The sequence below is a fragment of the Paralichthys olivaceus genome, chromosome 17, assembly GCF_024713975.1.
Source record: "Paralichthys olivaceus isolate ysfri-2021 chromosome 17, ASM2471397v2, whole genome shotgun sequence".
In the NCBI taxonomy this organism is placed as follows: Eukaryota; Metazoa; Chordata; class Actinopteri; order Pleuronectiformes; family Paralichthyidae; genus Paralichthys; species Paralichthys olivaceus.
The window spans coordinates 19,241,748-19,269,184 of record NC_091109.1 but is presented as its reverse complement, the minus strand read 5'-3'; the positions used below and the strand labels follow the sequence as shown (position 1 = coordinate 19,269,184).

General features: G+C 44.5%; 1 protein-coding gene across 2 annotated transcripts in view; it reads right to left on the bottom strand.

Moving 5' to 3' along the window:
* The window catches only part of drosha (drosha ribonuclease III), a 77,494-nt gene that overhangs the window by 32,891 nt on the left and 17,166 nt on the right, over positions 1 to 27,437 (bottom strand). For both annotated transcript variants that reach the window (XM_069512460.1, XM_069512461.1), the window contains exons 16-23: positions 24,562 to 24,669; positions 20,884 to 20,991; positions 14,036 to 14,174; positions 13,843 to 13,903; positions 13,458 to 13,517; positions 10,820 to 10,919; positions 8,748 to 8,850; positions 2,194 to 2,264 (exon numbers count right to left, since the gene is read on the bottom strand). In XM_069512460.1, coding sequence (XP_069368561.1) covers positions 2,194 to 2,264; positions 8,748 to 8,850; positions 10,820 to 10,919; positions 13,458 to 13,517; positions 13,843 to 13,903; positions 14,036 to 14,174; positions 20,884 to 20,991; positions 24,562 to 24,669 — 750 coding nt within the window. The remainder of the gene's footprint in view (positions 1 to 2,193; positions 2,265 to 8,747; positions 8,851 to 10,819; positions 10,920 to 13,457; positions 13,518 to 13,842; positions 13,904 to 14,035; positions 14,175 to 20,883; positions 20,992 to 24,561; positions 24,670 to 27,437) is intronic.

The window sequence follows — 27,437 nt, the reverse complement described above, 5'->3', positions numbered from 1 at the left end:
TTCTTTATCTGCTCGAGATTTAGAGATTCACTTTTGCTTTCATTATCTTCTTGATGGTCTTCTATTGAAAACTTTAACTCTATGGATGTTTTTGCATACGCTGCAGAGCTTGCACTCTCCAAAAGAAGAGGCACTTTTAAGTAGAACAAAGCATATAGATCACATATCCCCCATTTGGGCATCCGTTTTACAGGCCTCCATTTAGAATTGATTTTAAGATCTCACTGATTACTTAAGTGTTGAACGGTTTATCTCCTGTCTAGTCCTGTCTGCATCTGTGAGCTTGAATGTCCTTGCTCAGCGTTCATCCCGAGATGTGGTTTTAGAGTTTGTATTATTATAATCAATCATCAACCATACACAATGATTTTATTGAAGGATTTAAAGATTCTGCACCTAGTATCATATTCTTTTGTCTAATTCTCCCGTAGAATAAACAGTTAATACAACCTGTCCCTGTGTTTTTTGTACAAGGATGCTCCATCTGGAAATTATATCGTAAGCAAAACTAATTTCCCTCTCATCTGTTGTCTCTGAGTGATGAAACACACACCTGCACTCCATGTCCGCACATCAGCGAGACTATCAAGAAGACGTGGAACAGCAGGTTTCTTTTGTAGCCATGGGATATTGATGCTGTTGAATTCTTTTGCATCAGAAGACAAACTAGTGTATGTGTGTTTCTGGTTGTCCATATGTTGACTCTTTTTTCTTTTTATCACAATGTACTCTATGCTCCGATAGATGCTGCACTGCTCTTTATAGAAAGGATATTTGAATCTTTGAAATGTTATCAGTTTAAAACACATATATATATATATATATACATCTGTTCAGCAGCTCCTAAGAAACAAATAAATACCTCCACATCATGGCCACTCTATAATTTGATAACCGCTGTCATGGCCAGAGGACGACAATAAAACAGAACCAAGGACGTTTCAGCTTTCCACACAGAAAGAAATACTCCACACTCAGCACTAAAACACAATCGCCGGCCGCAGAGAACGAGGGACTCGTGCCTGCACACAAACCAAACCTTGTCAGTTAAATAAAAAATACAAATACAAATAAAAGAAAACAAATTAAAACAGAGCGTTGAATAATTGATCTGGAACCTTGAAAATTTAAATTTGGATTAAAAAAAAAGAAACAATTCAGTGCAACACCTGCTTTATTTTTTAATTCTCCAAGCAATTTCTTTCAGGTGGGTGATTCCTAATTAATTATAATTTCCCTTGTTGTTTTGAGATGTGAAGTTTTTAAAGATTCAGTCCCGAGGCTTCTGATGTGGTCTCTCAAAGACGACCGGTTCTGATCAAACATGTTTGATATATCCCTTGTGTGTGCTGCGGCGTGTGGGAGTCGCCGCCCGATTATTAGACAAACGCCCTCAATAGCCAATTATAAACGAGCCTGCTGCTACATACTAGACCTGCTGCAATCATTTAATTGATTCATAACATTTCTCGCCAAGATAAATGCAAATACTGATCCATTCATCAATTATTCAAGCGCACACACACACACACACACACCTCCAGTCCATTTAGAAAGATATACAAGCAACAATCAACCTGTTTTTGCTGCCAGGGCTTTATCCAAATCTTTTCCCCCCTCATTCGTATATTGTCATCACTGTGCATGTGAGTGCTCACCCAACACACAGCGGGGGAATAGTATTGCAGGATAAAGTGAGATTATGTGAGATCTCAGGTTCAAGGATAGAGAGGCCTCAATATCGTGCAATATGTGGCCCTTCGCCTAAACACGGTCTGAGTTTGCACAAATAATAGAGACAAGATTGGTGACGGGACACAGGCGAAAGATATCCGCAGATCGAAATAGGAATATTTCATCTAGTGTGTCTGCGGCTCAACTCTGTGACTGATGTGCACATTCACGTGAGTGTTGCACAGAAATCATGAGGCGGTAGAGCCGTGGTATCCAGATATTCATGACGTTCAAACCACTTTTATGTAATTAAATAACTAATTAAAACCAAACTTAGTGGAGAATGAGAACATGAACATACAACAGTGTGATCAGAACTACCTGGAAACCATCTTTGAGAAAAACATGTTTAACGTGTACGTGTACTCCATCTGCTAACATGGAGGAGTTTATGGCGGGCGATTTTTGGGAGCTGTCATTTTGTCTTATCTTCAGAGTCTTTGGATTTTTATCACTCACCTCGCTGTTGAAAAGTAGTCGACCAAAGAGCTGCCGAGCTTCGTCCAAGCCTCCTTCCAAGTACACGGCACCTGGGGGAAGAAAAATCTGTAAATTAGAACCCAACCCCCTCCAAGACAGATTCAAAGTACCAGTAAAAAACCATGACACTGCACCAGTACATTGCTGGTGCAAAAAATTTCTCGCAATTCTGAGGCAATTCCAGACTTTCCTCCTAATGGAAAGCTTAAAATTAATTGAACTCGGTAATGAGTTATAATTGCTTTATTAAAAGTAGGAGTGCATTTTTATTGCTTTTTGACGGTGAAATGTCCTCGGGGTTCCCGTGCAGATCCACCTCCCCCTTGTCAGAGCGCAGGAGGACGAGGAGGAGGAGGAGGAGGAGGAGGACGGAGCCACCACACTGAGATGGAAGTGGCCAAGGTCATATAAACATAAACATCAAACTTGAGTGTGTGTCACACGCATGCCATACTGACAAACACATAGAGGTTCACTTGCAGACTTGTGTAGTTTGTGCTCAAACCCATTCATGCACAGCGTGAACAAAAGTGCAGTGTCCTCTTTGTGACTCGCCTACACTCAGGTATAACTTATCTCTGCAGACACACAACACAGAATGTGTTGAATTCAACTTGAACCGTGACAGAAAAAAAAAAAAAAACACATCACCTTGGGCATGAACACACACAAACTGCAACCCCACAAAAGACGAGGGACAAAGAAAGAAATTCAATGGAAAATTGGTCCCAGATTGCAGAGAGCTGCTGCCACAGCAAGACCAAGACACGTTTCCCAAATTTCTCCATCTATGTGACTGATATGCAACATCTCCAGCTCATTCTGCACCAATCGTCAGCTCATTTGCACGAGTCAAGTCTCCTTTGTGTGTTTTTGTTGTTTCGCTCTTCTACTGTTTCTACTGAAATCAGTGGAACTATCATGGTGCCTTTAAGCTGCATACAAGTTCGAACCATCACACTTAGGGTGGCTCATTCAATTTAGAAAGCAATAACCACCTGGCAAATTGGGTATACAATCGTGCAGCAGTTTTTATTATGTGCATAAATGAGCAGTGGAAATGGGGTGCGGTTGCGGCTGCAAGTCTAAACGCACAAACTGCTTTCATGGATGACATCAAAAACATATGAGGGATTCATCATCTGGGGTGGGAAACTGTGTTCAGATGGCTAACAGGCCATTTACACACACACAAATACACACACACAACGAAGATGCAGTCTGCATAGCCAAAACCCATAAAGAAATACAAACAAACCATGTAGCGCAAAGACAAACACAAACACACACCCCCTCTTTCTTCCTCGCATGCCCTTTACTTCTGAACAGAGTGGGAAATTACAACCAGCCATTGCCCAAATGTTCGTAAAATTTGATTAAGCCTGACAACTTCGTCTCACCCGGAAGCAACTTTGGCGGCTCATCACTAATGTAATGTAAAAATCTAGTTGGGATGGAAGCGGCTTGTGTATTTTGGAAGGTCCCGGCCACTGAGGGTTTTTAAAAAATAAAAAATAAAAAAAAGTAATTTCCTGTGACGCTCAAAATCCAAACACAAAAAGCCCATAAATCAATACCCATAAATCTAAACTCTTCTTGAGGTCCACAAACGCAGCGTGCCGCCACAGATGTGTATCAGTAAGCGAGGCCTCTGTAATCTCGGGTGATGGGGCGAGCGTCTCACTGAGGCCGAACCGCAGGAGGCTCTGGAGGGGAGCGGTTCATCACAGGATGTTTTCCACTAAGCATCAGCGTGGAGATTTGTGGTTTTACCATAATGTGGACCTCGGTTCCAAACGCTACTACGGAACAGATGTTTCCTCTGGAGACCAGCTGTGGGAGGATAAGAGCTCCCTCGCAGGCCCGAGTTCTGAATGTCTTTCAACCCCCCCCCCCCACTCATGAAGCATTCATGTGTGTGTGAACACTGAGGATAGCTGGGTGGGGCCGGGAGGCAGTTTTTCTTTGTGTTTTGATGACACAGCAAATTCAGAAACTTCCACAAATGGAGGCCTCAAAGTTGTTGAAACCCAAACTTCTTGCTTCTTATTAGATTTTCAGAACTTTTTTTTTTTCCAAGAGGAAGGAGAAGGTGGGAAGCACGCAGGGGAGGGAGGGGGAGACCAGGAGAGCCTCGAGGGATTTAAAACGGTATTAAAAATCTCAAAGCAACACCTTTGGTGTCAATCAAAGGGCTCGTGGATGAAGAAACCAAGGTATGCAGTTAATTCTAGCGAGAACACTCTTGACAAGGAGGCTGTCCGTGCAAAAAGTGTGCCCCAAAGCGATTCAATCAATCGCGCAACTTGCCGCAATCATTAAACAGAGATCTGTGCTTCACAGTCCAACCCATCAACTTGCAAAGTTGCAGCTGACGCCCCGAATACACACAGCCCACAAAAAAAAAAACGCCCAGCCAGCTCAACACAAAGTTCTGTGCTATCATCTCCCTGCAGCTCATCGTGCAGTAACATCATGCCCGGGCTAAATCACTCTGCAGTCTCCGAGCTCATTCAATCCACCGACGCCCACAACTGAGATAAACCTGCCTCGATATGTTTATGAACGATCACGGTGGATCTGAGGGTTCACTGGTCATAGGGACGCTGTGGAGGAGTTCAACTGCAGCAAGAGACATGATTCCAAACATTTCCCCCTTTAACAGTTACACCTTTAATTTTGATGATTGTCCTGAGCGTGTACTTCTCAAACTTTCATATGGTCTCTCTCTAGATTCAAACAAATCCTGACTTCTGTGTGAAAGTAACTTGTGATAACTGCTCAACTAAATCTAAGAATTGTATTTAGTGGAGAGACAGGAAATGAAACTCAAAGAGAAAGTGTGTGATGTGCAGCAAATGGTCTGACCAGGTCTGCTACTCTGGACATTCATCCCCATGTGGTATGCACACTAACTATTCGGCTACCAGGTCACTTTGAATGCTTTCTTTCATTTAAAGATTCATAAGATAATTAAATGTTCCTAATTATGAACTGGACATAATAATGGAACCTGGACCCGATTGTGCTCGACCTCTGAACTGATAAATTAAAATACTCTACAGCACAAACAGAACAAACTTTAACCCAAGTTTGATCCGGTGCTGTGAAGAGACTATCAGTCATGGCCAGAGAAGGCCAGCGACTAATGAATCTCCACATCTGTCACAAGTCTAATTCAGACGGCCACGCCGGCTGTACACTGTTATGTTTAGGAATGGAATTCCAATGTCTGTGGGCTTTCAGTGACCAATAAAAACCCAGAGTCAGGGGCATATGAAACACCAGCGGCTGACAGTCACATTAATAACCTAGAATGAATTATTCAAAAACGCTCAGGCTCTAATCCATCAAATAATATATTAAGCCGCTCCCTCTCAGCTCAACGGGGGCTGAAGCAGCAGACGGACACAGAAAGCAACATATTAAAGGCAAAAAAATAAATAAATAAAATAAACTAAACCAAAACATGAAAATAGAATTTTCACCACAGCAGCGACAAAGGCGGGAGGAGTGCATTGTCACATCAAACATCTTACTCTCCAAATGTGAGGCTCGGAGCAGAGGCTGAGGAGGAAGAACAAAAAAAAAAGAGGGCGTGCAAAGAAACCAACTCCACTACTGCTGCTACCATCGCAGCAATTAACAAAGGGAGCAGCACTTGTTCAGTGAATACAGCAGCGGTATTGTGTATGAATCTGATATTCAGCAAGTGAGAGATAATCCTTTCTCTCCGTTCTTTTAATAGGGAGAGCTTAGAGAGGGCCCTCACAAAGGTTCACCATCTGTATCCCCCATGGCTGCTGGCAGCGTATAATCCACCGATCAACTGTACAGAGAAATTAGGGCCATAAAAACAGAGTGGGGCCTCTTTTCTTATTCTCTCACAATTCTTTTCAAACTGTTCGGTAGGAGGGAAGCGACGTGGCTTATCAGCGGAGAGGACCTGAGAGGGAAACGGGAGGGCAACAGGCGCGCCGAGTTTCTATGAATAAGCAGAAGGAGAAGTGGTTTCTAAAGACGAAAGAGGTAAAGTGTGCGAGAGCAAAAGTACAGAGGGAGAGGGTGCGAGAGAGAGAGAGAGAAAGGGGGGAGGCAGCGGTACAGAATAGGAGGCACACAGGCCAAAAGAGCCTAAATGAGAATGGCCCACTCCGGCAGAAGTTAATGACGGGGGATCAGAAAAGCAAGATTTCCATTCAACACTTTGAATTATTCAGGGTTGCAGGGCACCCATTTGCATTGCAGATGCCTTTGCTTTCCATTCCTCTATTTCACTCCCTCCGTTCTTCCTCTCTCTCCGGCTCTCTCCCTTTCTTTCTCTGTGTCTCGAGCAGCAGAATGGCCCTGCCTCAGGGTTAGCAGATAGACACATTCTCGGCTCCGTGCACAGAAAGCTTTGCCCATGCAAAGCAGGAGATTATCTGCCATTTCCAACACAGCCCAGGTTCAACGGTCACTGTGGCTGAGAAACAAATAAAACAAAGGTCAGAAAACATGCATAGTAAGCCGTTAAAGCTATCTGCCAGGGCCTTGGAAATATTATGAGCGGGTCATATTCTATCGCAGCTTTCGAAACAGGAGTCTAAGAAAAAGAGGAAGATTTGAATTCAACCCATGTGCGTGCTGGAGGAAAAAAATAAAAAAAATAAAAGGCTTGTTAAAAAGGAAAAAGGAAGATGGTACCTTTAGACAACAAGCCAGCGACACATCTGCAAGAGCATGATGTGGAGACTGCTGCTTTTGGGAAGGTGGTGGTTTGACGTCTGATGTCAGACAGAGAGGCACGTGTGAGGATGAAATGACAGCGTTCGTGTGCCCCCTGTACCAATCTGACGGCACGTGCGAGCAATCGGAGTTTGTCGTGTAAGTGGAAAATGCTCAGTTCAGTGAGAGAATCGGGAGGGCTGGAGGGCGAGGAGGAGGAGGAGGAGGAGGAGATGACAGAGTGACAGGATGACTCATCATCTGTGGGGCACATCGTTCACCTAATAACACCCAAACTCTAGATCACAGGGTGGGGGTGGGCAGGGAAGAGACGGAGGAATGCAAAGGAACACAAAGGGTAAGTCGAGGAGAGAGGAGGGTGGAGACAGACTGTTCGACAGCGAGGTCTTAAAGGAGGCGTTTGAGCTGAAAGACTGAAATGAAGATGACAAAACTCTCTGTGAAAGAAGAGACGCAACATCAGACGGCATTCTCAATGCAAGTGACTTTGAATGTCTCGACTGTGTGTGCACGTGCGCGCACTCTGCCCCTCAGCATGTGTGTCTCTGGTGAGCGGGGCGGAGTGGGGGCGGGGGTGCTGCTGATATTTTTGAGTTAGTAATCTAAAACCCGTCACCACAGGGTGCTCTCTGACAGAGGTTTTCTCACAGGTTCCCTTATAACCACAACCCTGTTTATTCATCACATTTATTAAGTTGAAAATTTCAGACAGAAGACGAGACCGCGAGGAAGAGGAAGGAACGGAGCGAGGCATCCAGAGCCGTGGCCCCCGCTACCTCCGTGGAACGTGTGCAGCAATGAGGCGGGGACAGCCACGGGACAGAATAGATTATGACTTTGTCTCTGTCGATAATGAACCCGTAACAAGTGCGGGGGCCCCCGGGGCCGACAGGGGGCCATGGAGCCAGTCAGCACTTTTCCCCCGCCGCTCTTCGCGCGCTGCTGTTTTTCGGTGCAGGGGAAAGAGGGAGGCGAGGAAGATCTCTTTAAAGCCACCCACTTTCTGTATCTATCATCAGGGGAGCGCGGAGATGGCTGAACTGGTTCAATCAAGATGGTGATAAGACGAGGAAAGCTGCCGACTCTGCAGCTCTCCAGGAGTGAGGCTTAGCTTAGCACTGCCCATGGGGTTGGATGGAGAGAGGGAGATCGTCGCCACCGAGAGACGTGTGTGTGTGTGTGTGTGAGAGACTTTCCTGTGAGTGTGTGGTTTCCAGCACAGGGTCCTAATCACTGCACAAACTCTATCACGGAACCGCTATCAAGATGAATAGCGAGCTTGTGTATGTGTTTGGTGTGGGCAAAGGAGAGCGGCACTCTGGGGATGGCCTGTCCAGCCAGAGGTCAAACCACATCTCCTGAGATCGATGCGTAATGTTTCCTCGGCCTGATGGGAAATTCACTGCAGCTATTTACACACTTTAACACACACTCACACACACACACACACACACACACAAACCTGAATTAAACTATCAAACGACTCCGTTTTAATCCGAGCACATGAAGTCAGCAGGTACATTTAACACATTTATGCATAAAAGCATTTCAGATAAATCAAAGTCCGGCAAAGCAGCACTTCAGTAAAACTAGTCGCATTAAAGAGTGTTACGCCCCGACTAACTTTTGTGTTGTGTTAATAAGAGCAGAGAGACAGTATTTGTTTTCAGAGAATGCAAATCAGTCCTTTTAGGAACAGATTTACATATCAAGCTCACTCAAATATGTATTCCTCTTCTTTTTTTTTTGTGGTCTCCCTCACAACCATCACCCCGGCTTCTATCTTTGTCTCGTGGGAGTCTCACCGATAAGAGCCTCGAAGCAGTTGGCCATGGCGTGTCGCAGGTCCGACTCCCGGCACAGATCCGGTCCGTGAGCGTAGAGCATGAAGCGATCCAACTCCAGTTTCTGTGAAAGACAAACACATTCATATCAGCGCGCTGCCGCCGCCACCTCAGTAATAGCCTCTTTAAAAAGTAATAGCATTTTTTGGTATTGCACATTTTCGTAGGCTCTCCATGGAAAAGAAGAGAGAGGGGGAAAAAAAGGGCAGAAAAAACTCGAGGGAAATAAGAAAGATTGCCCGACCTTGCTGCAAAAGGTTCTATTTCATGGCACTGACAGATGTGCCCATGTGTTGTCCAGCTGTGGCATGATGCACTAAGCCGGCACACAAGGAGAATGTTCACACATGTGCATACATGCATTCACAAAATCACACACACACACACACACACGATGGATAATCCCTGGACAAATTGTGACATGGTACAGTGGCTGACCTTCATTCTCTATGAAAAGTAAGTCAGTTCTTCCACTGGTGAAACACTTTCTAAAATAAATGATGTTACAAATTTTTTAAAAAACACACAACGTCCGACTCCATCATCTTTTGTAATATTATCCCGACACCCAAAGTCCTATTTTATCTTTGTTTAGCAACCTGTGATAATCATAAATAGATAATGGCTGTAACAGCTCCACCAGGGCCCAGAAGCCTCCTCATGAAACCAACATTTCAATTTTCAAGATTCAGAGTTTTTTCTTGACCGACTCCTCATCTTTCCACTTGGGTTCATGGTAAATTCGTCCAGAAGTTTTTAAGTACTGGTCCTCGTGTTTAGCTCCTGTGTCTATTCTACCTCTGTGACGAAGCTGTTGTAACACCATCATTTCCCATTTGGAATATTAAAGTAAATTTCTCTGGAACAGAGGAAAGGCATCTCTGGAATTTGGCACTTGACAGAGTTGTTTAAAAAACAACCAGAAAGTCAGACTTGTTCAACCAAGAAGTTCTTACACTGAACTTTCAGTGGCTCTATTTATATTTGTAACCTCTAGGTTTGATGACACTACATGAGGATAAAGCAGGACTTCACGTAAAGACATTCTGACTGCAATAAAAATAGTGTTTACGTCTGCACTTCATGTAAATAAGTCTGCAAGTCTCTAATGTGTGGGTCAGTCAAACTTTCTCCAACTGTTTCTCTGAGCCAAGTCAGAAGTAGCCCAACTTGACTTCCCTGGCAGTGCACCACAGATGATTACCCACCAAAAAACAGTCAGGGTGCTATTTAATTATGGCTGCTAACCGTTGGTGGTATCCCACCTCCCGTGATTGCACAAACACAAATTAAATCACAATTCATAAATACTCCAACTCAGAGGGAACCGTTCTGACTTTAAAGCCTTCCGAGTGAAGTGGTGGATTGTGCTGTTGCTCGCCGAAGATATTTTTTGAAAGATAATTGCGAGTGTTCTTGAGCAGAAGGCTTTAGAGGAGCCTGGTAAACAACTTGGCAACGTCCAACACTGTATCACACTCACTTTACCGCGAGCGGCAAATTGAAACAAGCCAAACTGCTACACAGCACTAATGCAGATTCGGGCGGCTGCATCTTTGTATTCAGCGGGGAGCAACATGAAAGATTGAAGTTTTTAATTGCTTTCTTCACATCACGGGACGATTATTGTTGTGTTCTTTATAAACGTGCCAGTGAGTGCGGCTTGGCTCTACCATTCTGCCAGCAAGAGAGAGGGAGAGAAGCAAGGGGGTCTGGTGATAACAGGAACTGGAGAGTGTTTCAGGGAGACCTCTAGGGGCCCACTGGGACCCCAGCTGCACTAGTCTAGTCCTCCAGAACAACAACCTTTTATCTCCAATTACAAACCTGAAGAGGCAAAAAAAGGGGTTGGAATGGCAGCAAGACAAAATTACACTTTTCCCAAGTGCCCCCTTAGAAAGAAGCCAAGTCATAACAGCGAGACTCAAAACAATAACACCGTCTCAAACATGTTCTCCTGTCAGTTCGCGGACCTTTCATCGTATTGACCTGCGGAGGGAGGACTTGTTATGAGGTGCAGGAGCAGAGTTTACCTTGGCTAGCATGGCTAGGTGCTGGTTCTGCACGATGGCTGTTCTGTATGTGGCCAGGCCGCCCTCCTCTAAACTGGGGAACAGGTAGTAGAGGTGGACGCTGTGGGAAGAGAAATGAAATACAGGTTAGACTCACTGGATCTCAGATTTCATGTTGTTTCTTCATAGGATCGCTTCATTTCTTCTCTGAGGATTGTTTTCCAAAACGCAGCGGTAACGCAACCATCAAAAAATGTACTAAATGTAAAGAGACGTTCCTGTCATTCACCCTCATCCTGCATTTACCCAATTTCTCAAGACCACTTAATCCATTTTCCAGAGATTTCCAGCCTCTCCAGGTCTGTGCTGGAACCCAGAAATGGCCGCAGACGCTTCACTGGTTCCACAGCTGGGTTTCGGGAGAGCAGGTTCCATTTTCATTACGTTCCAGCATCTCCCTAACCGCTGCGTGTCATTTGATTTCATTTGAATTAAAACAGGCCATTTAATTCAGTCATTTCTAATCAATGCAAAGAGAGGAAAGCAGGTGGCGTTCTGTTTTCCAAATTCACGAGAGGTCTATTTGTCAGGGTATTGTGATCTTACTGTGGAAACAAAGCACTTGGAATTAATAAAAAAACACTTAAGAGTGATGAAAAATAATTACAGCGGAGACCCCTTCTTTTTTTTTTTGCTGGCAAACGTGTCAGTCACACTAACTAGCTGACTGGGCTGCTCCGCGTTCTCCAGGTACCAAAAACATCATGTTTGTACATATTCATCAGAAGCAGATTGGGATTTTATTTTCCGAAAGCTTAAATGAGACATTTGATTTTTTTCAGTGTTTCTTTCCACATTGTGATGTCACCTGACTATTCACATTATTCAGTGAATAATTCATTTTTAAAGAAAGTGATGATTGTGCTTCATTCTGAATTTATAATGAAGTTAAACATGGCAAATTCTGCTGATGTGACGTCATGTCACCATGATTCCCCGCAGGTGTGGTCTGGACGACTGACGAGGAGTTTTAGGAGCTTCAGTATTTTCCCTTTTTACCACAAAGGTTTTAACTTTGCAGAAGTTTTACGTTCACAAAAAAACCAAGGGTTTCAGGCTGAAAAGAGGAGCTGCATTCAAGGACAGTTTGAAGAAAGTGATGTGTTTTCCTTTTCAAAAAAAAAATAACACTGATAAAACTTATGAACCCGGACGTGAGCAGAATACGTTTCCTTTACAAGTGCTTGTTCGTTTGTTCTTTAAGATGCAGTGAACTACTGACCTCACTGACCACACTCTACATCTGAGGGTCATTAAGTGAACACAGAGGCTGTGGCCGGCAGCGGCTCAGAGTCTCGTCTGTCATCAATATTTCATGTGCTTTTCCGAACATCTTCAGCAGTAGTCATTCTTAAACTTTACGTCTCGCAGACCCCAAAAACAGATGTGATATCTTCTTACGGCAGCTACAATAATGATTTCTAGTTTTCCTTTTCAGGCCTTTAATAATCATTACTCATTTTTAAACTCACCTGATCTTTGCTAACCCCTGATTAAATATTTAATCCTTCTCATGCGACGGGCGACAAATATTGCACATGCACTTTTTTGTCATCGTTTGCTGACCCTCCTCTGTTCAACACTAACTCCCTGTGTTAGGAGCAGACAGCAGAAGCACAGATAGCCTCCAAGGGCAGTGTGCACTGGCGTTGCACGAGGCAGTTGGCTGGATCTGCTGTACCCATTTAACTGGACAAGAGGCTGATAAATAATTCAGAGGGCCAGAGCGTAGGCCAAGCATGTCTCGTCCGACGCTAACAATCAAAGGAGGAAGGCAGAGGAAGAGGGGGAAGAAGGAGGGAACGTGGCACAACATGCCCAGAGATATCCAGAGAAACGGAGGCTAACCACCTTCTTAGTAAGACTGCTCTCGCTGCATAAGGAGCAGAAGCAGTGTCCTGTGTACTACTGTGTCAGTTCCTATTAAGGTTTAATCCTGCTCCTGAATGTTCACTGTTGTGGAAGTGTTAGCATCGATGGTTACAAATTGCATTTTGGTCGCAGGAGTTATGCTGTTGGGCAAATGAAAGTCAGATAAAAATCTGTTCCTCCTTTTCGCAACCTGTGTGTGTACAAGAGTGTGCTAAGCTGTGCGGAAACACAGGAAGCCGATTTCTTATATATTCTACAAATAACATCCACTCAGACGAAAAACGAGGAGGTACAGTTGGTTAGCGGGCAGCTCGCTCACACACTACCAGGTAGTCTATGCGATTAATAATAGCTACATATAATTAGCGCTGTGCTTAGATAAGTGCCGGGCAGCAACGCTCGCACTCACCTGGGAGTCAATAACACAGTCAGCATTCCAGACAGCAGCTCTGGACAGCTAATTGCAAGTTGTCATGGAGAATTTCAGCCCGTTAGAGGGTGTGATAAGGGAGGGGAAAAAAATTACATCCCCTTTCCAATTAGCAGTAAATCACTGTCTATGAATGAGTCCAAAATATGGAGAGGAGCGTGGCTGTGACAGACACAGATAGATGTAGACGATGAGAGGGGGAGAAATGGAGTGGAGGGGGATAAGAAAGGCTGATAGTGTTGTAGTCAGCTTCAATTAGCGGTTGCTTCCATCAAAGATGCGCCAGCACTTTCTCACCTGGTGAGGAACTCGACAACAGCATCGCCCAGGAACTCCAGTCTCTCGTTGTGATTGATCCTGGGGGCGGGGGAGGAAAAGTTGGAGATGTGAAGGCAGTTGAAGAAGTTGCAAGAAAGACGGACTTTAGGCAAACACACACACACACACTGCTGCTCACCTCATCAGTGCTCTGAGAATAACAGCAGCTCACATTCAATAATAAGTAGTCACTGCCCTTAAAATTAGCTCATTTCATTTCCCCCGAGATATCCCTTCTCTTCACAGTTAAAGTTAATTTTCTTGTCAGCGGGCCTGCCGGGTATATTAATCACAAGAATCGTCCCTTTGATTGCTCCTGTGGTCAGTGATGGCATGAACAGATATGTGCCGGCGGGCAGCCTACCTGGACGGGGAGGGGTCATCCTGCCCCAGACGAGACATGATGTTAATCAATGTGTTGATTCCTGACAAAAAAAAAAAAAAAGTAAGAAAAGAAATCAGCAGGTTCTAAGGGTCAGGGACTATTAGAGACGGAGTGGTCATTTGCCAGAGTGAAAAGAAACAATGCAGAGAGAGAATGAAACACAAACACCCACCCTTCTTCCTCATGTACATGTGATGGACCTTCCTGTCGCCATACTTCGGCTGGCGGATGCCACAGTTGGAGAGCGAGTTGCGGGCATGGTCGGGATTCATGCCGAAGTTGAGGTGGTGACTGGGGTGAGTCATGGCCAGCTGAAAGAGAGAGAGGACGCAGGTAAGCAAACAGGAGATTTATCACTTTTCAACTACAGGACGATTTTCATGAACCAACGAAACCTCCCCTGAGAAATAGACTCTCAATACACTGTTCTTCCTTTTGCTGTGTTTTGTATTCTGCAAAATAATCTCACTGTGAAGTCCTACGATAGAAACAAAAGCCTCACGTTCGCTTAAACGCTGGAGGAATGAGAGCGGTTACGTTCTGTTGCAGTTCAACATTCACAGGGTTTATGAAGTGCGCCCCAGAAGGCATTCACAAGATGCAGTGCGACTTCTTGTGCGCCCTGTTGCCCCGTGAGTTTTCTGGGCCATTGTCTTCCTCGTGGTTTAGAGAAATTGAAGAAACCAGTGAAATTGTAGGAACCAGTGAACTGTGCTGAGCGACACAGTAACGGAGAAGTACCATGGAAAAGCAAGTTGGATTCTGCAAAACAATGGATACAAATTTCAGCCGTCGGCCTATTCTGTGAAACACACGCACTCCAGACAACAAATCTGAAGCGGCCTGTCAACTGCTCGTTGGACGGTCCATTAGCTTCGGCAACTAAATCCCCCTCGCACCTTTCTGACATCGGGATAAAGAAAGCTTGTGTCCGACCGCATCTGTGACTTTCTGAATCCGATAATCCAACATTCACACCTACTTCGTGCCATGACAGGCCCGCTGCGCAGAGGTGAGACAGAAGCCAGGGACTGAATTTGAGACTAATTCTCCTCAAAACAAAAACAAGTACTTTATTTTGGCATCTTGTCTTTGTGGCAATTTCAGTCTTTTTAATCTCACCTCTGCACATCTGCTTTGCAACTTCTATTTAAAAATCGGAGCAGAAAATTACACAAAAACATGCAGGGAGATTGTGTCATCTTATCTAGAGCAAAAAAGCAATTTCTGTCTCAGTCTAAATTACCTCAGCTTCACGGTTATTCAGATGTGGTCGAGAACAGGAACTCACAAAAGAGGCTTTTGGACAGACACCGTCGTTGCCGAGTTTAGGTTTCGAGGTTCTGTAGGTTTAAGTCTTTGTGTATGACATACGTACATCCTGTCGTCTCTATACTTGACATTGACATCGTCTCTTGTGGTTAGACTAAATTTTGGTCCGTTGGTCTGGAACCCGGGTCCAAGGAACTTTTCACACCTGATATTTTGGTTTAGAAGAGTCTGAAGGTTGTTGTCACAGCGGTCTTACGTTACTGGTCACAAGGGGCAAATCTAGATCCTTACTGTTTATTTTAAACAGTAATACTGATCAGAGCTAACAAGTTTAGATTAGCACTGGCTCAAAAAACTAAAGGTGGAGCCACTATGACAGAAAGACAGTGAATGTCCCTACTGCCTCGTTGTCATGGTGAAAGTTGTTTGTATGAAAATCTACGACTCAAACTTTCAAACCTTCCCAAAGTGGGAATTTAAGGTAAAATAACCCTGAAGGAAACGAGGCGCATTAGTCAACACTCAGCTTTGTTTGAAAAGAAGACAAAAACTGCTGTGCCTAGAAAGACTGCTGCGGCTGAACTCAAACTCGCTGAGGAGAGAAAAAGGAGAAAGATAGGGCTCAGTAGGATATGTCAAGCCTTTATCAATCTTACATTATGAGAATGTTAATCTCAGCCCCCAAAAAATAAAAAGAAATCCATCTACACTCCCCCTTGGGCTTTCTTTTCAAAATGCTTGTCTCCTTTCAGCCAACTTCAAATCAATTTCAAGCTCCAATGAGATATATATGTAAAACGTTAACAGAGAGGTTTCAATATTTATGGTTGCTCAAGAGGCCTTCAGCTTTGTAGCCTTGAACACAGACACGACAAATTCAACAGCAGTTGTATTTCTTTCCTGTGGTTAAGAGGAGCAGCCTTTTTTTTTTTTTTTTTTTTGAGTGAGAAAAAGAGCTGGTAATTTGACACGACACGAGCAGAAATCTAGGAACTCTCAGCGCCGCGTTGACAGTTCGATAAAAATATAAATGAAAACAACAACAACCACCACGTCAGTTTCCAATTTCTACTCCCCCATCGTGCTATGTCAGACACAAGTCAATGACTACCTACTACACAGCCTGAACTACAGAGTTTGGAGTCTAAAGGAGACGTATCAAGCAAAATACATCAGTTGTTCTGTAAACACTGCAGGTCCTTCGCAGTTAAGGAAAACATCCAACAACAGCATTGGCTTTTAGAGCCCAGTCTGTGGAGGGGATTGACAACCGCAACTGTTCCTGTCAACATAATGACTCCGCAAAGTATCGCAGGGATTTGGATTTAGTGATCACACTACTGCTGCTCAATTTCCTTTGGCTAAACAGGAATAAACATCATCGCTCAGTGGAGAGCGAGAGGCTTGACTGAAAGCCACTCATGGAACTGATGAGCGAACTACCCTGAAGACAACGACGTCTTCACTGTGTGCCGCAGCAACTAATGCAGTCTATGTATATCAAGTTTACGCCGTGTGTGGCAGAGTAAATCAGGAGTGAGGGGTACAAACAACAGTTTGAATGGACTGAGGGCACATATTTCATTATCATCCTCTGTATTCAATTAAAACACGGGAAAACAACCTTTTCATTGTCCACACATTGTTGTTTTGGTCAAAAAGAAAAGATTCAAAAGTACAAACAGAAAACAGCGAAGGAACAAAATATTATTATTGTCACTTTCATTCTAAACTCGGTCGCAGTGTAATTACGTTTGATTTACTGAGCACTTGAGGTAATAGTTTAAAGATTTTGTCTCTGTGGGAGTGATGATAACTTCCTCCAAGAGATCTCTAATGTTATTAGTTTTCTTAAAAGCAGCTATAATTGATATTTCTAAAAATACAATACAACAAATGACAATGTGAGAAGCAGAGCTCAAATATAAGATGTTCGGAGTTGGAGGAGAGACAAACAGCATGACTCCAAATTAAAGTTAATAATGCTGGGAGTGTAAATAAGCAACTTTTAAGTTCGGGGTCTTTAGTTTGGAACCCACTGTATTTCAAGGACTCACAGCTCATTTCCTTTATTTCCACTGCCCTCAGTTGACCAAAAACAGTTATTGCAGGGTTAACATTTTCTTTTCTTCTTTTCTATCTTGGTCCACTACTTAATCATTACGACAGACATGTTGACATAGCTGCAGTCTGAGGCTGGATTTATATCTGTGTGTTATCTTCCAAGCCAAAGAGAGCGACACACGTAGCCTCACTACAGCTGGTGTGCAACGCCCCAAAAATGTTACTGCTCATTGAGGTTAAGGCGGCGATGGACAAACCCTGCAAGAAAGTAACAGTCATCCATCACAGTAAATCACAGAACATGGCTATTGTGGGAAATGTAATTATACAGCCTGATCATACGATACGTCCATTCGTGGCGCGATCATCTGGTGAAACTCGAAGCTGAACTATAAATCAAAATCTGCACTGGGGGCTGTTGTTAACCCCCTGCAACAAGTTTGAGTCAGGCTCAAGATGCGACCTCAGGTGCTGGGTAGTGTTCCAGGTCACTGATTGGTCCGTGCTGGCATCAATAATAACGTTGATGTTTAGTTGATGTGTTTCACGACTGCATGGCCTGTATGATTAATGTTTCATATACTTATATATATATATATATATATATATATATATCTGATATGCAGCATTTAAGACTAAGGTTCCATAATGGCCGCACTGCCCCTGCTGCTAAAATAAATCCTAGAGGAAACACTGGATATATTCAAAGCTTCTGACATTTTATTCAAACCAGCCCTGCTTGAGAGAAGGTGGACACCTCAATCACAGGGTTGGGCACGCTTCGCCATGAATGAGAAAAACAAATAAAAATACCCAAGTACTCTGCATACGGAGTCACAGACGCATTCATGACGGAACACAAACAAAAGCATGCAACATCAGAGCCGGGGCCGAGGACTTGTACAGTTAAATTATTGAGATCCTCTGTGATGCCTCTCGTTCTGCCAGCATGAGGCAAAAGTGAGGAATGGGGATGAAACAATGGGGGGTGGGAAGGATTATGAGGGTGTGGTGGATGTGGGGATGCGGGAGCATGTGGCGACCATGAACACATGTCTCTCCAAACCCACCCCACCCCCTAAGTTTTAAATGTTAAATGTTTAACGGGGGAAGGCTCTTAGAAGAGGAGCTTCAAAGGGCCGCTGCTCCACTGGTACTGGGTGTGTGTGGGGGGGGTCTCGAGTGCAGAGGCTGTGTTTTTGTCAGTTGCCTCATGCCACGGTCAGATCGCTGCACGGTAACGCAATAACAGGTGTGTTGCTGCAGAGAGGATCAAATGATGCTCTCCCTGACTTTGGCACGGTGATTATGAATTTACGACATATGTTCTCCTTGCAGTTTTGATTCACAGATATTCTTTCATTAAAACATTAGAGAGAACAAGCTGGAAACAAGCACTGACTCTGCACTGACTCTGTGGTTTCCCAGATGATCAGCTGCTTTCATCGCTTCTAAAGGAAAATATGAAACAAGGGAAATAAATTATCGTTCCTTCAATGGGAGAACAGGTCATTACTCTTCATGGCAAGAACAGAGATTCCGATTCGGAGAAACCAATTAAACAGTCCCACGCCGAGGACGACCACCCAAGTTCTGTTCCCGCCGCTGAAAACACTCCTTTAAGAGTAACCACTCCCGTGCTCCCGATCACCAGGACTGAGTGTGTGTTTGAATTGTTAATGTCAAAACACTTAACACTGGTCTATATTATGCTGTCAGTGTCTTTACTCTTAACAACACGCAGTTGCATAGAGGCAATCATCTCGTTCTCCAGGGGAAACTCCTGCATGGCCACGCTCGACCAATGCTTATTAATATTTCTTCGCTTGGCCGGTGTCAGTCATCCTGGAAAAGAACTCAAGAGGACCGTTCAGGAGACTGTTCCCAGAGTTGGGCCTGTCATTCATACATCCCCATTCTTGCCTTTTTTTCGTGAAATTTGAGTAACCGGAGTCCGGTGAATATCTTTAAACCGTGCAGAGGGAAACCAAAACATACTTGAGGACATGAAAAACTAGAAAATATCCATATTTCATAAAGAACAGGTCTTTTTACAAGAGATCAAGAAATTTGTCAACTTCAATATATTCTGTAGCAGTAGAGTAAATTAGGCTCTGAATGTTGAAGCAAACTATATAATTCATTTTGTTTTTATTATTGTTTTGTTTTTACAACCACTTTCTCAGCTTGAAAAAGTTTAAACTCACCCATAAGTCACACATACACAACTACTGCTAAATGAATTCAAAGCACGCAAAGCCTGTATCAGAGTACAATCCATTGTAATGCAATCAAAGAGTGGTGCCATGTCTCATGTTTGCAATGAATACACTGCCACTGGAAAACATTCAACTCATTAAATGTGATCATCCCATCAGAGAGGAGGCAAATGGGAAGTGATGGCGGATCTGAAATGAGTTCTGACTCGAAGAAGGCTGTTTGAACAGGCACCATTTCACCGCCGCAGCCATTCTGTCCAAACCTATCTGGGCAGGAAGTGTGTGTACCGTGGGACATTAGCCACTGATGTGTGTGTGCAGTAGATGAGGAGGGTGCTATAAGCCCAGCGATGATGGCTCCCGACTTCGGCCATTTCAGTCCCAGTAGTGGTGCAGTGCTGACAGCCCTGACTTTGTCCACACAAACACACGCGTACACACAAAGAGCAATGTCATGGCATTAACACCTCAGTGGATAGCATTGTGATGCAGACAGGCAGGCAACACACACTGCAGAGACGTGTGTGTGTGTGTGTGTGTGTGTGAGCTGTCACGATCAAACTGATTGCGTTTTTCTTTTGTTTGTTTGTTTGTCTTTTTTTTTGGAAGATGAAGGGACCGAATGAGAAAAAGGAGGGGAGGGATAAATCCATTAACTTGTCCCCAAGAGACAGAGATGTCAAACTCAAATGGGCGTCTCTCCTCAGTGAAAGGGCCACAGCGTGTCGGCCGCTGGCAGCGGGTCAGTGTTTCCCTTTCAGTGCTCACAACGACAGGTCGTCATTATACAGACGACCAAAAGGCTAATCATTGATCAATACGTGAAAATACATGCACATTAACACACCCAGAGCGCTGCACACAGACACACACAAAGAGCCTTGAGCGAATCTTAATGCATCCTTTCCCTTTTTAACTCTGTATAGGCTACAACACATTGATTTCTAATGTATCAGGTTATGACAGCTCTTCAATATTGCTGGAGGCAGCCGTGGGGCTTACTCCAAGAGCACACAGCTTGAGGCTGCAGACCTGACAAGGGAGAGCTGGCATTACGGTGGAGGCTGTTGTTGTCCTGACTACTGTCACTGCGACTCACAGCAGACCCGGGCTGCTCGCTGCAGAGATGTGACTGAGGCCGCTGTGTGGGTTACCTCAGCTGACTTCTGAGGCCCTGCTTCTACCTGAACTATCCCTGCAGAGGTGGAACGGGAAACAGTAATGAGGCAAATGCTGCCTCCCTGGATCTCTGTGCACAAGAAGCTACAGCACAAAGTGCTTACTTTTTTAAAATCTGACTATCTAACCAGTTGTAGACTGCACCCTTCCTATAAAGAACTGAGGGGATGTGCCTACCATCATCCACCCTGTAAGTTTTCCACTATGCTTTAAATAATGCAGCTTGGTTTAGGGTGTGAGAGGCTCAAAGCTTTGGGAGTAAGAGGTAGCCATGACTGTGCCTTACCTGAAGGAGGCAGCGTTCCTTGAAGACGTAACCGATGAGCTTATCCAGGTGCATGAGACACCGGTGGTACCGGATATGATGTGTGAGAACTGGCAGCATCATGGCGTGCTGTGGAGGACAAAGAAGGCAACAAGGGCGGGAGGGGAAGAAAGAGACAGAGAATCAGAATTGTGACTTACATGAAAGAGGAGAGAGGGGAGCATGTTTTGAGAGAAAGTGTGATGAGGAGATTGAGAGAAAGAAAGGGAGACGGTTGATGGAGGGAACAGGGAGGGAGAAATCAATCAGCCAGTCATTATTTATTAAGTGGTGCTCTGCAACAGAGAGATGAAATAATCAAAAACCCAATCGCTGCACTGTGAGAGGGAATGACAGCGAGGAGGGAAATCCACACGTGGTCTGGACAGTCAAATCAAAGCCCATCTCGACATGTTGACACACTTACACTCGGACAAACACACTGACAGCCCCCTGTGACCCTCGTATATATTATATAAAAAGAAAAAGTTTGAGTGCAACAAAGTGAAGGAAAAGTGAAAAGGAGAGGGGGGGGGAGAGAGGGAGAGAGGGAGACGTGGGTGTCAGCGAGGGAATGCGACATGGAAAGTGAGAATGAAGGAGGGAGAGAAAACAGCCAGTGGTCAGCAAATGAGTCCGACAGTCAGAGAGCCAATCTACAGAATCATTAGTGGAGGCGTATCAAGGCGGCCAGTCAGAGCGGCTGAGGAACTGTAGCAAAGGCTGGTGTACACACATTAACCCCGTGCCACCACAAGAGAGAAGAGGGAGCCATGCATGTTTTAATTAGAGCTGCTGGGGAGGGAGGACGCGGGGCCCGGGAGCTACAAGCAGTGCTGCCACGTAGCCCTGGGGCCATCACAGGGGCCGTGGTGACACACTCCCCAGGCCTTGTTAAGCAGCCAATTAACAAAGCCAGGGCCTGGTCGTGTCCACAGCTCCTGACCTGTTCTGATGACTGAGAGTGTGAGTGTGAGTGTGAGTGTGTGTAGAAAGGCAGGGCAGGGGCTTGTTAGAATTGATACTCCGGTAATTAAAAGGTGGGAAATTTCTAATTTACTGTCACGGATGACGCTTGGGAAGCTTGGACAGTGTCCAACAAGACCAGAGGCGAGTTTTCTTTTCCCCTGGCTGAAATATTACAAGTATTTTCAGGTTTGGTTTTTAATTAGTTATCTGATGCAATAAAAAACAGGGTGAAACCTCGTGATCGACAGCTCGGTGGGACCTCGCTACCACGGCTTTATCCCCCAAACACCAATGTGCAGTTCATATCCAGGATAATTTGGTCCTTTGAGATGCGTCTTCCATCTACATTGGTCCTGATGCAGGGGACACATCCCTCAGAGGACTCGGTCCACGAAGTCCGAGCCAAAGTGAGACATTCTGCTCTACAGAGGACTTCCTATTTGTGTCTCCAGCCTGTCCCTCTCTCTTACTGTTGCATTGTTAGACCCACCCACACTTGATTTTCTCTGTGACATAACAGAAAACAAGCTGTGTTTTTAACTTGAGATGTTTTGAAAAAGAAAGAGGCAGGAAAACAAATATGCAAAATAAATGAGCAAACATGAAAATTAGAAATGAAACACTGATGAATAAATAAATCCCCTCCCTGCCTGTAATATGCAGCGTGGTCCTTGACAGAGCCTTTCAAGTGAAATAACCTTGGTGTAGCCGAACGTTGTCAGTAACAAGGGGGCTGATTTTGTTCCAAATGGAGCGGCTGCTTTTAGAATCAAGAAACTATAGGTCAGTTTTGCCATTATCTCTTGTCTGTGTCACATGTTGTGCAGAGTTCGAAGTGAAATTATTCATGAACCAATTAGTCGTAGCAGTACAGCTTGAAGCAAATATAATTGGGCAGCAATTATGGATTGGTTCCTTCTTTGCTAGACCTTGCTGCAAGAGAGGTCTGGTTTGCGAGGCTAGAACTTTCCTGTCATTCGTCTCCAAGTGTGAGCACGAGTATCAGCTGTAGGCTATCCTCACACTGCACACAGGGAGAGGGGATGTGTTCAGAGGGAGAGAGAGAGAGATGTTCAACGCTGACGCCAATTATTTTCTGAGTAACAGGCAGAAAATACAGGAACAGACAATAAATAAGAGAATTAGGGAATAAACCACACCAGTGCATTTTAGTACCTTCACGAGACTGTGAACACATGTAGCTCCGTATGTTTCAGTGGGTAACACATTCAGGGTTACGGTTCAAGTCTCATTAGGACCGCTCATGCTAAAACTGAATGCTGCATTCGCTGTAGCCACTTCCCCGAGATCCAGATTACGTGCAGTCTTAAGTATGTGGAGATGAAAAAGTCCTGGTTTATTTTGCCTCTAACAAGTGCTTGAAGGAGTTAACGGTACATGTCCTCTTGCCATAGCCAGCGGTGCTCAAGTTGTATATAAAGTGTCAGCTCTGAGACATTACTTAATGAAGGGTATGGCAGCCGAGGCTCTGTGGGAGTCCACTTTCCTAACACAGATTTTTGACACTTGAATGGTGAAGTGACGCAACATGTGGAAAGATCAGACGCCAAGTTTCTGGCTGTGTTTGTGCAGCGAGCACTGGTCTGTGTCTGTCTGAGTGGAAGTGCGTCTGTGTGCATGCATGTGTGCACGCTTAAAGGATAATTGCAGAGCACGACAGATGCTTTGCAGCTCGGGACAGCTTTTCTACATACTTTATTATATTCACAGACACACTGTAAACTGCAATCAGTCTTCAGACGCAGCCTCTGAAGGACGCAGCCCCTGAGTTGGGACACAGCTTGTATATCGTAGAACAGTAGGTTAAAGCCGAAGCAGGAAATCGTTCTGTAAATGGTAATGGATGTCTTACTGTCAGCAGTTCACCTGGCGACTGCATCCTAATTATTACAGACAGGAAACATGATCAAAACTATAACAATAAGTTGCAATAAGGAAGAATTATCCATTAAATATGACCACAGCACTTAGCTGCTCTGGCTCTCAGTCACTTTAGAACTGATTTTTAATAATTTATTGACAACTTCTGAGGCTCTTGGTCGGCTGGCTCCTGTTTGCTGAGACTCTGACCCCACACACACCAGAGCAGGATCTGAAATCCTCTGTTTCTTCATCATTGGACTCGGTGTCAACAGCTGCACAGGTATTTTCAAACACAAGGCCCCTCGTCTACTTAACAGTTTAACTAACGGGCTTATTTAACAATGGCCTCAGTGAGTCGATTATCAACAAAAATGTGCATCTTAAATGTGAGTATTTGCTCTTTTCTTCGTTTCATATCAATGAAAAATGCAAACAAAACAAGGAGCTTGAGGCATTGTTTGACTTTTGAATGCCGCTTTCTTAAAAATATATAAATTGAAACTTGTGATCATAAACCATTTTAAGTTTCTTGCTTTAATTAATATTAATGTTTGTGTGCCTCTGTTGTGTCGATGCACTTTATTTCTTTTTAATGATCTAATGAATCTTCTTGTTTAAAGGCTTTTTTAATGGAGTTAGGATTTTGAATGATTCTCATTTATATTATGTAAATACCATTTTGTGTGTCTGTGCGAGTGAGTCAATGTAAACCTCTGTACAAATCTACACATTGTTAGATCCACCAGTATGTGTGACAGCATGTATATGTGCCGGTGTTTGTGCATGCATACAGTTGATGGGTGTTACCTGACAGACGTCGGAGCGGATGCCTGTCTTCCAGAAGCCCTGACTGCTGAGCTCCACTGTCACCTCACGGCGCATAGTGTTCTTCTGGCGGATCTTCTGAAGAGCTTCCTGCCAAACAACCAGCCAGTCAATTATTGATCCGCTGGAACACAGCCCACAGGGACAGCTCGTATCCTCAAAACTCCACCCCACCCTCACCCCTTCCCTTCTTTCCCTCCTGCTCTCCCAACAGATATGCTGGCACATGCAATAAACTGAAACCCACATGGCCTGACAAGCATACGGTACAGCAGTGGACAGGAGCTGCAGGAGAAGTGACAGCTCTGTTGGTCCTGGCTAATTGAGGCGCTGCCATGGGTCAGCATGGTTGTGGGCAGTGGTGGTGGTGGGACAGGGTGTAGGAGGGCTGCTGCTGAAGCTTCGGTCCCAGCCACCAAGTGCAGAGGCACCTGCCTGCCCATTAAGACAACCACACAAGAGCCCGGAGGATGCTCCATCAGCAGCAGCAGGAATCAGAACAGAAACACACACACAGCATCATGTCAGCCCTAAAGCAAATAACTGCAAATTCAGTGGGGGTGGTTGAGTTTGAGACAAGAGGGTCCTACAAATAACAAGCAAGATGGGAGATGTATTGACAGACTGCGCCTCCTAAAAGTGTGTGTGTGTGTGTGTGTGTGTGTGTGTGTGTGTGTGTGTGTGTACGCATGTGTTTCATTCAACTGAGACGCCACTGACTCCGTCTGAGTTCGCCGTGATCTGCCCAAAATGGAACGCCAGGAATTTTTTGACTCGCAGAGAAAATAAGAACAACAAAGGCATGAATAAATAATGCCATCCTACTTTGAACTGTGCATCAAAGTGAACACGCTCGCCCACGCGCCAACGCATGCATGTGCAACCACACGCTGCAAATCTTCCCATGCACAGCCAGCTGCTGTATACGGAAAGCAGTAATCACAGAGAACTGCGAACGATATGTAAATACTTTATTATGCAGGGCTTTCTACAGGGTCAGGGAATGGACAGAAGTAGAAAAAGTAAATAATTAACCGGGACGGGGAGGAAGAGAGAGTAACTTTCCGCCGGTCAAACAGGCAAGTCACGGCACATTTGACTTGTATCATCACATCCTTCTGCCGAGAGGAGTGCTTGTGTTTTTTGGATCAGGTGGAGGTCAAACACCAAAGACACCGTCTGAAATTCAATGCCTGCTGATGGCAAAGAACACATCTGTTGCACTTGACTCCCTTTGCAGGTTAATTTAGTGGTGTCGGTTTGTTTTCATCACGTTGTCTGAACACGAAAAAGAGAGAAGACAAAAGCTACTGGACTTGCAGATAGTTTGTCGTAGGTTTTCAGGTTTCCAGAGGACAAATGTTTTTTTTAACACAGTTAACTTTTAGTCTTTGTAAGGAGGGGTTCCACAGACATATTGGTCTTAGCATTTATGTTAAAACTTTTCAAATTTTCAATATTTACGATGCAGTAAAGACAAGCAATTGTTTAATTTTTACATTCTTTACTTTATCCCATGAATTAATGTCTCACGTTCACGTGTGGCCCGACTGAAGTCCAAAAGAGAATCTGCAGAACGAGTTGAAGATAGCTTTGTGAAGAATCTCCTCATACAGCTCGACCGAGCTCGGCCAAATCTGCAAGGAGGAATCAGAGCAAATCCCCAAATCCACATATGCCGAGCTGATGGAGGAGACTCAGAGTTGAATTCACTGCCAAAGTACCAACTCGGGAGCTAATACTTATTCAAATTAGAGATATGAGATAATGAAGAAACATACGTCTGTATTTCATTTTTATTACCGTTACAAAACTTTCTTAATGACACAGTCTCGTCTTGTTTTAAAGGTTTATATTGTGCAGTAGATTCTAATTTATATTAAAAACTACGAAAGCAAACAAACATCAGAATAAGGTTTCAGAGGAATTCAGTATTAATGCTGCTTTCAAACCTGCACTGAACTGTGGACATTCTCCTGAAATCTTCCAGACAACCCTCCATGCTCTCAGCGTCAGATCTTGAAACGGGAGCAGAGGCGTGCACCCTGGTGTGAAGTCCAGTTCTCGCCGTGGTTCACACACCTCTGATCTCCCTGCAGCTCAGCGAACGCCAAACCAAGCACAAAGGTATCACAGGTCCGACCGGAGAAGCGCACACTTCTCTGACAGGCTGATTCTTAATGGAAGCAAATGTCTATCAGAGGAACAGGTGTTCAGTCAGTGACAGACCATTTACACCCAGAAGCTCCAGCGTTCCCCGCGGCATTAAATAAGTAGCGATGCCACACTGCCACTCCAGTGAAGAGACACTGACACGGCTAATGCTCACGCAGGAGCCTGACGGACCCAGTGTGTGAGTGTGCATGTGTTTGGGTTCGCTAATTGCTCCAGTGCAGTTTGACAGTACGATTGTCAGGGGCTGTTAGCCGGAGAGCTTTTGCCGAGCTACCTGGGAAACAAGCTAATTGAGCTCAGAGTTCTTGCTCATTATTGGTTCAGAGTGTATCAAACTGGGGAGACTGGATCTGCGGCGCAGTCAAAAGTCCTCAGAGAGAGGACGAGCTGTATCTGCTGCAGAGAAGTTATCGCGGCCCGTCCTCCAGGAGAGATATGACGGGACAAAGCGCTCCGGCTCGGCTGCTTCGGGCCACACAGGCAGCACCTGTTCCCTGTGGCTGCACGGTCATTACTTCACTAAACCCGAACCTTTTCCATCCTCAGTCCCTGGCGGTGATTTGACCTTCACTCTCAACTCGGGGGAGCATTTACCGCCGTCTTATTCTGAGCTGTAACTTCATCTAAATTATGCTGTTGAGGGACGGATTCCCATTTTTTAAAGATGTCTTAAAACAATTATT